Source organism: Pezoporus wallicus, unplaced genomic scaffold (genome assembly GCF_028554395.1).
Source record: "Pezoporus wallicus isolate ANWC-B61680 ecotype Strahan unplaced genomic scaffold, APGP_CSIRO_Pwel_v1 contig_10426, whole genome shotgun sequence".
In the NCBI taxonomy this organism is placed as follows: Eukaryota; Metazoa; Chordata; class Aves; order Psittaciformes; family Psittacidae; genus Pezoporus; species Pezoporus wallicus.
Window position 1 is genome coordinate 105374 of NW_026636432.1, and position 11258 is coordinate 116631.

Sequence of the window (11258 nt, forward strand, 5' to 3'; positions counted from 1 at the left end):
GCAGTTTCATGGGGTTTAATAAGAAATCAGATTCTCTCTTTTCAGATCCTTAACCTCATGAAGCTACTCCTCCTGGATACCCTCTCCCGCTCAGTGTGGGATCTACAGAGATTGAAAAGACCCCAAATACATCTCTGATACCAAAATGATAAAACTCTATACCACGCTTTCAATTTTACCACAGAGAAGGGCCCCTCTCCACTGCTCCGAGTGCATTTGGTTCACCCGCTTCCATGTTGAGCCATTCGGAAGTGCAGGAGAAAGCAAAGGTAAAGCAAAACGTGGTCATTCCAAAAGCTGTGTGTTTCTGTGGAGCAGCAGCACTGGCACACAGCACTCAAGCCCCTGTGGTGTCTGCAGCCACCTCCCCAGGGCAGCGCTGGCAGCGCTTGCACACACGGACCCCATCCTCCCCAAAACTGCTTTTTTTGGGTGATTTTTCCTCTTTTCTGCTGCAGCCATCAGCCCAACCCGGCTCCTGCTTTGCTGCACTCAGGAAAACACTTCCTAAGTGTGGATGGGTGGGTGGGTGAATGGATGGGTGGATTGGATGGATGGATGGATGGATGGATGGTGGATGGGTGGGGGGATGGATGGATGGTGGATGGGTGGATTGGATGGGTGGGTGGATGGGTGGATGGATGGGTGGATGGATGGATTGGATGGGTGGATGGGTGGATGGATGGGTGGATGGATGGATTGGATGGGTGGATGGATGGATTGGATGGGTGGATGGATGGATTGGATGGGTGGATGGATGGATTGGATGGGTGGATGGATGGAAGGATGGATGGTATGGATGGGTGGGTGGATGGATGGGATGGATGGATGGTGGATGGATGGAAGGATGGATGGTATGGATGGGTGGATGGATGGATGGTGGATGGATGGATGGATGGATAGGTGGATGGATGGATGGATGAATGGATGAATTGGATGGATGGTTTGGATGGGTGGGTGGATGATGGATGGATGGATGGGTGGATTGGGTGGATGGGTGGGTGGATGGATGGGATGGATGGATGGGATGGATGGATGGTGGATGGATGGGTGGGTGGATGGATAGATGGATGGATGGATGGATGGATGCATGGATGGATGGATGGATGATGGTGGGGTCTGGGAGGGACCAAGCAAGCAGCCGAGATCCGAGGGCCGTTGGCAGCAGAGCTGGGGGTCAGTTACGGCATCACCGGGGCTGCAGAAGGCTTGAGGAGGGTCCCGGCCCCCGCCGCTGCTGCGGGGCGGACAACGGGGCTCGGGGGGGGTGGCACATCCGGACACGCTGCCGCCGGGCACGCAGGGGTTAAGGGGCGGCGCATGCGCACGCCAGTCCCCGGCTCCCATTCATAAATGAGCGAGCGCTGAGCGCTTGCGGCCGCTGATTGGCTGTTCCATCGTCCGGGGGCGGGGCCTGCGGCGGGGCGGCCACGCGGCGGGGTGCGGCGGCGGCGGAGCTGAGCGGCGGGAGCGGAGCGAGGTGCGGGACGGGCGGCACCGGGAGCGGGCACTGCCGGGTCCCGCCGGTGCCGTGCCCTGCAACCGCCTTTGGTCCGGGACCGCCCGGTGCCCGCTTCTGGCTGCGCGGTGCGAGCCCCCCCCCCCCCCCCCCCTCCCCTCCGGTGTGCGCTTACCGCGGTCCCGGCTACACCCGCGCCGGTCCCGGTGCTTCCTGCGCTGACTCCGGTTTTCCCTTGGCGGGGCGGCCTCGGCACCATGTCCGTGAGCAGCCACGAGAACCGGAAATCCCGCTCGAGCTCCGGCTCCATGAACATCCACCTCTTCCACAAACCGGGCCACGCCGACAGCCTCCTCACGCACCTCAACCTGCTCCGCAAGCGGCACCTCTTCACCGACGTGGTGCTGCGTGCGGGGAACCAGACCTTCCACTGCCACCGGGCTGTCCTGGCCTCCTGCAGCCGCTACTTCGAGGCTATGTTCAGCGGCGGCCTGAAGGAGAGCAGAGACGCTGAAGTGAACTTCCACGACTCCCTCCACCCCGAGGTGCTGGAGCTGCTGCTGGACTATGCCTACTCGGCGCGGGTGCTGATTAACGAGGAGAACGCCGAGTCCTTGCTGGAAGCCGGGGACATGCTGCAGTTCCAGGATATTCGGGAGGCTTCGGCTGACTTTCTGGAGAAGAATCTCTACCCCGGGAATTGCCTGAACATGCTGCTGCTGTCCGATGCCCACTGCTGCGAGCGGCTGCTGGAGCTCTCCTGGAGGATGGCGTTGGCCAACTTCACCTCGCTCTGCAAGACTGAAGACTTCCTGCGACTGCCCAAGGACAAGCTGCTGGAGCTGGTGGAGAGCGAAGAGCTGGAGGTAGAGGACGAGACGTTGGTCTATGAAGCTGTTATAGGCTGGATCCGCTACGACTTGCCCCGGCGTCACGAAGTTCTGCCCGAGCTGCTGCGCTCTGTCCGCCTGGCCCTGCTGCCCGAGTCCTACCTGCGCAAGCAAGTGGCCTGCGAGAAGCTGGTGACCAGCCACAAGCTGGGAGAGGAGATCGTGGCTGACGCCGTCCGGTGCAAGATGAAGATCCTGCAAAACGACGGCCTGGTGACGGGCTGCTGTGCCCGACCCCGCAAGGTCAGCCAGGCCCTGCTGCTGCTGGGGGGCCAGACCTTCATGTGCGACAAGATTTACGTGCTGGATCACAAAACCAGCGAGATCATTCCCCGTGCGGACATCCCGAGCCCTCGGAAGGAGTGCAGCGCCTGCGCTATCGGCTGCAAGGTGTACATCACCGGCGGCAAAGGCTCCGAGAACGGCGCTTCCAAAGACGTCTGGGTTTACGACACCCTCCACGACGAGTGGGCAAAAGCTGCTCCCATGCTGGTGGCGCGGTTTGGCCACGGCTCCGCGGAGCTGGACCACTGCCTGTACGTGGTGGGGGGGCACACAGCAGGCAGCGGCGCCTTCCCGGCCTCCCCCTCCGTCTCCCTCAAGCAAGTGGAACACTACGACCCGCAGCTGGACAAGTGGTCCTTGGTGGCTCCTCTGCGCGAAGGCGTCAGCAACGCCGCCGTGGTGGGAGCCAAGATGAAGCTGTTTGTCTTCGGTGGCACCAGCGCCAACCAGGAGAAGCTGCCCAAGGTGCAGTGCTTCGACCCCTGCCAGAACCGCTGGTCGGTGCCCGCCAGCTGCCCGCAGCCCTGGCGGTACACGGCCGCCGCCGTGGTGGGCAGCCACGTCATCGTCATCGGCGGCGACACGGAGTTCTCGGCCAGCTCCGCGTACCGCTTCCACAGCGACACCTTCCAGTGGTCCAAGTTTGGGGACGTCACCGCGAAGCGCATCAGCTGCCGCGCCGTGGCCTCGGGGAACAGGCTGTACGTGGTGGGGGGGTACTGCGGGGCTCAGCGCTGCAAGACGCTGGACTGTTACGACCCAGCCTCCGACACGTGGAGCAGCGTCACGACGGTGCCTTACTCCCTCATCCCCACCGCCTTCATCAGCACCTGGAAGTACCTGTCCGCCTGAGGCGCGGCGTGGCGAAGGACCTGGGGGGTAAATAGGTGTGCATCAACCCAGAGCTCCAATCTGTGCTGCGCAAGGGGTGAACCCTGAGGGGCAGGTGCGTGTGGAACCGGACTGGGACTGGAGTCGTTGCAGGGAACGGAGCATCAGCACCAGAAAGGTGCTTCCGGGCTGGTGGTTTGATGTAAAGCTCTGCAGGAGCGAGACCAAACGTCTCTTTAGGTGCTGAAACGCTGCGGGGAGAAGATTAGTATTAATAACAGACACTTAACCTGGCATCCCAGCCCTTCCACTGGGTCTTGGCCTATGCAAAGCTTCTGGGGAATGCTGTCTGTGAGGAGGATTGGGTGTCACTGGGTGCAGGAAGCTCCTCAGTCGCTGGGCGAGAGGCGAGCTGCCTGCAGGAGACCCAGTGGTGCCATGGGAGGCTGCTTTTAGCACAGCCTCCTCCTCCTCCTGGTGCCATGGTTAAGCTGCTGGTGGCACCCAAATGTCTTGCGGGTCGTGAGGGCTGTGAGCTGGTGCCAGGACAAGATTATAGCTGGGGTTTGGTCCCAGAAGGGTCGGTAATTGCGTTTGTAAGACAAGCCCTGTCTGCATATAAACACAGGGTTTCTCTGCTTCTAATTATTCCCCGGTGTCCCTTTCATGCCATCGCTTTCCTGCAACACAGCCATTAACTCTTTAAAAGTTTGCAGCTGGAATGAAGCCTTTCTAAAGGCAGAAAAGGTGCCAGAGAATCACAGGGCTTTTCTTTCCCCCTTGCAAGAGGTGTGTTACCCAAATGAGCTTCCTTAACGTGCCCAAATACCCCGTGATAGCTATAGAAAAGTCCGGGGTGCGGAGGGCAGTAAGCAGCCATCACACCGCTGCAGTAGCGTTCTCTTTGACACACTGCTCTCCCCATCCTCCCTTCTGCACTACAGGCTTCACAGCTCATTTTGCCTGAGGACCCAGGCAGCAGGAGCCTCCTCGTACCCAGTGAGTCTGACCCTTGCGTGGATCCCCTTGGCATCAGCAGGGCTCAGGGCTTTGGCTTGAGCTGCTTCTGTAAATGCCCTTCGTTCCCAGTGGGGAAGGGGAACAGCAAAAGGTTTCCAAGCTTTCTCCTCACCCGCGTGAGCTCAGAGGAGGAACCAGAGGAATGGTCTGGGTTAAGTGGTACTGGGACGGACTCGGGAAGCTCCTAAGTCACTGGCAGCAGGCTCTGGACTGCGCTGCTGCCTGCAGATGCCTTAACACGTGACAGTGCTTTGCCCATGGGCTGGTTCTGTGCTTTCTGTGTGAATCTAGAGCAGTTGTGTGTGTTCATTGCTCAGCCTGGAGCTGCTTCAATTAAACGTGACTAAACCCCACGGTGTCCCTTGTCTTTCTACTTCAGCAGCAAGGTTTCCCAGCCACACTCGAGGGAAAGAGTGCAAAGTATTCCCTGCTTGAGTCCGAATCTCCATCAGCCATCACAGGCTCAGATCTTCCTCTTATCTTTGTCGTATGGGACTTGGGAAGGCTCCAGTGCTGCCTTCTAGCTCTGAAGGGCACACAGGTCTCTTTAAAGCTCCAAAGATTGAGCTGTTCTCTGCCCTTACCGGGCAGCATCCTCTGCAGAGCTGGGTTTCCTCGCTGCCAAAAGGAATGCGGGGAAGCGCTGCTGCTCCCGCCCCGAGGGCTGTGTGCTCCGGGCAATGGCAGCAGTGGCTGGGATGGGAAGGCTCTGTTAGGGGTGGGAGGCAGGAGACAAGAATGAGCATGGTCAGAGGGAAGGTGCGACTGCCTCACCGCAGCAGCAGGGGTTGGGTGCGATCCATTCTTTGCTTCCAGAGCTCAATACATCAGTGGCACTGGGGAAAGGCAGGAAGAGCTGCCCTGCTGCGGGCAGCTGAAGCGGAGGCACTGACTTCATCTCCGTGCTGGTTCCTGATGCCCCAGGCACTTTCAGCCCCAGGCTGGGCCTTTTTCATCTGCCCTCACTGCATCACCTCGCCATCAGTGCAGAGGCCAACGGGAGGCTGCAGGGGAGAGGAGCCCACAGCCTGCCCTGCAGACCCAGCCTGGAGCACCGCAGGCAGCAGAATGGAATCATTTAGGTTGGAAAAGACCTCTTAGATGTGGAGAGAGACTTTTTGACAAGGGCCTGTAGGGCCAGGCCAAGGGGGATGGTTGAACCTGCCCGAGGGTAGTCTGAGATGAGCTCTTAGGCAGAAGCTCTTCCCTGGGAGGGTGCTGAGGCGCTGGCACAGGGTGCCCAGAGAAGCTGTGGCTGCCCCATCCCTGGCAGTGTTCAAGGCCAGGTTGGAGCAAGCTGCTCCAGTGGAAGGGGTCCCTGCCATGGCAGGGGTTGGAGGTGGAGGAGCTTTAAGGTCCCTTCCAACCCAAACCAGGCTGGGATTCTATGACCCAGCAGTTGGAGCATGAGGCAGCTCCCAGCTTGGCCATGCCTCGTACACAAGCAAGCTTGCAGCCCAGAGGAAAGTCACAGCGCAGGACTAGAAGCCAGCAGGGCAGCATCTCCATCACTGCTGGAGAGCCTGGAGCTGCTTCACCTTTGTTATCCCTACAGCTAATCCTGAGCATTGGGCAAAGTCCAACACTGCTGGGCAAGGCAGGGGAGCGGAGGTTTCATCCGCAGCCGTTTGAGCAGCAGCTGGTTCAGTTGTGCTGCCAAGCAATAAACGCTGGCTCCCAGCCACGTCCACCTTTTGCACCAGGGACAAAGGCGCTTCTAGGTCCATCTGCCTCCTGTTGCCACCCTCCTGGCATCTGCAGCCCTGTGAGCTGAGTCCTGGGCCTTTGGGAGCGTCTCTGGTTTGTTTCCTCACTTCAAGCCCTGGAAAACCAGCACTTCAAGCACACCTGGGCTGGGCTGCTCCACAGTGGCTCCCAACTGCTTGGCAACAAAGGCAGAGCTGCTTTTCATCCCTTTCATCCTCCTTCATCTGGCAGAGAGCCCCCATGGTGTCCCTCCAGCCCCAGCTCCTCCTGCAGGAACCAGCTCTCGGCACAGCAGGGAGCACCCCTGGGGCAATCTCGACACCTTCTGCGTGCTTGAAGTCATCCCAACAGACCTGTTTCCCCAGTTCGATGTTTCCCTGCATTGAGCCGCTCGCTGCTTCGGCGCTGGGGCCGGAGGGTTTAGGCCAAGGGGGGTGCAGGTGAGTTTGGTGTAGGGGGTTCCTTTGGTTACTGGGGCAGAATGAATAGAATTCCTTTAGAGCCTCAACACAGGCCTCTCCTCCTAGCCCAGAACCCCACTTTGTGGCCTCATCCCTCCAGCTGCAGGAGCTAGACCCCAGCCCACAACCACAGCTGGGAGAGGCAACACACGTGGGCACTGGGAGGCTCCAAGCGTGACATTGCTGTCCCATGGGATATTCCTCTCCTCACACAAAGCCTACAGGCCCCCAAAGCCAGGGAAATAGACCATCAGGCTGACCCACCTCCCTCCTGGCCACAACGTCTCATGTATGCATTGACTTGGAGAGAGCTATACTGCTTCTTGCATTGGTGGGTGCTCTCTGCTGAGCATCCCCTGCTGCCGGAGTGCCAAGGCATCACAGAGCCTTTCTCCCTTCTCCACTGTGGATACACAGGGATGTTAACCCCCAAACCAGCACAGGAATAACTGAGAAATTCCCTTTTCTGGCTCACGTTGGTGTGGGTCATTCCGACGTTCTGCACTGCACCCACCAACGCAGCTAGCAAGGCACCGGAGGATGTGCTGCTGCTGCAATGACAACCCATGGCGAAGCACAAGGAAAAGCAAAGCACAAACTACACACGGTGTGCCTTTGGCCATGACTGTGGATGCTGTGGCGGGGGTAAAAGGGACATTACACATCCACCTGCCCGAACCCCCCTGAAAGGTCTGTGTGTGACGTGCAGCCGTCCGGGAGAGCTCCAGGTTGAGCACCGTGCTGTGCCCCACGCAGCGGAGAGGCACCAGCCACCGCTCGGGCAGGGGAAGAGGCACGTCCACGTTGTGCTGCTCCTGTGTACGTGGGGCCCCAGAACAAAGCAATCCCTGCCCTGTTTGAGCCTCCTCTGTGTGCAGCAGTGGCCCAGCACCAGGGACCGTGTGTCACACGCTGCCAGCTCTGAGCCAGACCCTGGCTTTTATCCCCTGCCAGATCCCAGGGCCCCAAAAGCAGCGAACAATGAAGGCACCGCACAACGACAGGCCCCACATCCCTCATCTATTGAGCCTTGGGCTGGCCCCATCGCTGGGATGACACAAACCGGATTTGAATCAGAGGGCTGAGGAAAGGGAAAGGCAGAAACCAGCACATTCCCACTGTCAGAGCGCGCTCCAGAGCCGATATCCTTTGTGCACGGTTGTCCTCCAGCATCTGCCTTGCCAATGAATCTCAGCTGCACGGATGGGAACCATCAGCCTCGTCTCACCCACATGAAAGAGGGAGGTTTAGCAGAAAGCTGGGCATTGCCCATGGCCTCAGAATGAGTCAGCCACGTAGAAAGAAAGTGCTTTGGGTTTCAGGTTAATTAGCTCCAGATCCTAAAGCCAGACAAGGCAGGGCGGAGCTGCGGGGATACCGGTAGGAGCAAGTCAGGGGCTCTGAAGGCACCGTCCTGTTCGCACGCCCTGCTTGTGAACACCAAAGAACGCGTCTCTCAGGCAGCAACAGCGTTATCAGTGACAGGGGAGGCGTTTGCAGGCACCCAAGGAACCCAAAGCTAACACAGGAACACCCACAGGCCTTTGAACACCCGCGGCTGCAGCAGCACCCAACCGCTAAGAGATGCAAATCCTGCCCCCGAGGTTTCAACTTGCCCCTGCTGAGCTCTGGGCAGCTCCCGTTGGGAATCTGTGCTGCAGGGATGCCCTGTGGCCACATTAACCCTGGAGCATAGAATCACGGAACGGTTTGGGTTGGAAAGGACCTCAAGATCATCCAGTTCCAACCCCTGCCATGGGCAGGGACACCTCACACTAAACCATGGCACCCAAGGCTCTGTCCAACCTGCCCTTGAACACCACCAGGGATGGAGCATTCACAACCTCCCTGGGCAACCCATTCCAGTGCCTCATCACCCTCACAGTAAAGAATTTCTTCCTTATATCCAGTCTAAACTTCCCCTGTTTCAGTTTTAACCCATCACCCCTTGTCCTGTCACTGCAGTCCCTAATGAAGAGCCCCTCTCCAGCATCCCTATAGGCCCCCTTCAGACACTGGAAGCTGCTATGAGGTCTCCATGCAGCTTCTCTTCTCCAGGCTGAACAGCCCCAACTTTCTCAGCCCGTCTTCATACCGGAGGTCTCAGGGATCTCCCAGATCCTGGCTCTTGTGACTTTCTGGAGATGATTCCTACTGCTTTGACACACGATAAGGGCTGCAGGAGGACCCAGTGCAATTAGAATATCGAACTCACTGCTCTGGGAGAGCTTCAGTCCCGGACTGTCCCTCTCAGCTGTCCCAAAGGGAGTCACTTGGATTCCATTGCTGGCTGCTGACAAACGTTTAGATGAGGACACGAAGCTGCTCGCCTCGCAGATTGCCAAGGCACAGAGATGGGGACCTCCAGTGGCTGCTCTGCTCCTGCGGAATGGAGCAGGGCAGAACCAGGTGGAAGAAATCCACTCTTAAAGGAATTGCAAGCAAAAGCTGACACAAACACATCAAACCTGCGCTCACATCAGCCTGTTACTTCCTGTAAGTGGGAAAAGTGGGAAAAACTCGTGTCTTCCCAAGTGAGCTCCGGTTTATGCTGCAGCCCAGATGTCACCCATACTCTGGAGACTGAAAACGCAGGCTGCATCCAACTGCCTCCGGCACACAAAGAACACAGGGCCCCCAAGGATGCTCGGATAGACACAAAGATGCAGCGCCGTGCCAAGAGCCTGGCACGCTGCACCACTGGCACCAAAACCAGCTCAGGGTTTTCCCTAGTGCTATGGAGCAGGATTCTGCTGATCAGAATCCCACCTCTTCCTTGGAGAGCACTGCTCCAAGTCGCAGCTCTCCCCATCTCCCCCCCCCAGGGTTGCCTCTGGTCAAGCTCTAGGCTGAGGTTCCTGCGTGGGGATCGGAGCAGGAAACAGAACTTGCCGACTGTGGGGCTGGGAAGCGCTGCGCCAGCCGGAGGCGATGGGATGGGGCTGGGAGCCAGCGCTGCCAAACTGGCACGAGCACGAGGGAGAAAGTTTCTATTTCTGTTTGCCTTGCTCCAAACGGGAGCCGATAGCGGCTGGGACAGAGCCAGGCACGTCTCAGCCTGGCACCATGCAAAGCACCTACATGCTAATATAAGCAGCGTGTTGGGTTCATTCACTCTTATGCTGAGTTCAGGCATTCTGGGACCAGCTGATTTTTCCCAAGGGAGCTTACTTCGCTGGCAAGGGCCACAGCTATTCATATCCTCCCCTTAGCACCTCCTGCGCTCCCTCCTCTCCTCTGGAAAAGCATCAGGAGCTCTGTTCATCTGGCACCTTATTTCTGTGCAGGGCAGGAAATGAGAAGCACGTGAGAGGTGGCTGCTGCTCTGATCTTCGGTCCAAAGGGAATGATGACAAATATAGACAGAGAGAGGCAGTCAGTTTTCAATGTTCTTTTTTTATTGCTAGAAGTTGGTTTCAGTCCTATTGCAGCTCTGAAATCCTTCAGTGGAGAAACATTGCGATCGTTGTAAAAATCATCATTTGGTGTGCTAAGATCAAGTTAACAATTCATCAGGAGTGCACAATTCAACAGAACGGTAACACTGAACCATCGACTTTACAAATGAAATAAAGACTACAAAGATGGGGCTGCTGCAGTATCAACAGGAAAGGAATTTACACTGTTTACACCCTACCAAAAAACCCAAAACCAAACGCTTCCCCAACAAAAGGGTCAATTTAACCACGGACCATGATCAGTTAGTACATCTCTACAGTGCAAGGTGGGCCTAGAAACCAGACCTAAGACGAAAGAGCATCAAGAGTTCACAGCTCCGAGTGAGATGCAGTTACGCCGACAGGATCTGCTTACATGAGCGATTCCCTTCCAGGTACAGAGAGAAATGGGATTTGAACTGAACTTTCCTAAAGTGCTCCAATTGCTTTCAGTACAAAAATATACAAAAACTGATTTATAAACATGGCACGAATGTTCCGAACCAGAGCATCATTTGATGAACTGATGGAGCCACCAGTGGGTACAAAGATGTTGGGTCTGGCCTCCAAAGAGAGAGCAGGGAAAAGGCTTTTCTTTCGCCTCTTCAGCAAGGTCAGGCAGGGGTAGCACATGTGTAACCTGTTTGCTTTTCCTCGTAAATGCAAGAAGTGCTGGGGAAGACAACAAAACGCTCCAAGTTTCCTTGCACAGGGGCACAACACACAGGGACTCCACTGAGCAGCACCGCGGAGCCTCAGCTCCTATTCTGCAGAGTTGAAAGTAGAAGGGAAAACAAACCAGGGATTTTGAACCCTTTCCGAGCTTAAGTTTGAACTCTCATTGTAAATGCAACTGACAAACACCGAGTTCCATGGATGCAGTTACTCAGAACGACAAAACCGTCCGCAGATTATTTGGAAGGACTCCTACGTGCAGGGATGCTACTACCTCGTGAGCAAGCATCGCGCGGGGGGATGACGAGCGATCTCAAGCTGGGGGCCATGCCACGACGACGATCCACAAGGGAGCACAGGGGAAAAACTAGGAAAGCATTTACAACACACACACAGTGAGCACGGAGGGATCCTCAGCCTGAAATACGCGATGCCCATACTCCAGATGGGGAGGGAAGGAGGAAGCCTCCTTTACACCAGAGTGGAAGCTGAA

General features: G+C 57.1%; 1 protein-coding gene across 1 annotated transcript; it reads left to right on the top strand.

Annotated features, from left to right (window-relative positions):
* Positions 1–1663: 1663 nt before the first annotated feature.
* LOC130594428 (ectoderm-neural cortex protein 1-like) lies at positions 1664–4223 on the top strand. Its single transcript, XM_057400300.1, has one exon. The coding sequence runs from the start codon at positions 1717–1719 to the stop codon at positions 3484–3486; it is 1770 nt and encodes a 589-aa protein (XP_057256283.1). The 5' UTR covers positions 1664–1716; the 3' UTR covers positions 3487–4223.
* Positions 4224–11258: the final 7035 nt, after the last annotated feature.

Bases quoted from the DNA above. Each gene is read 5' to 3' on its own strand.
- LOC130594428 (XM_057400300.1), top strand. From the start codon at position 1,717: ATGTCCGTGAGCAGCCACGAGAACCGGAAATCCCGCTCGAGCTCCGGC.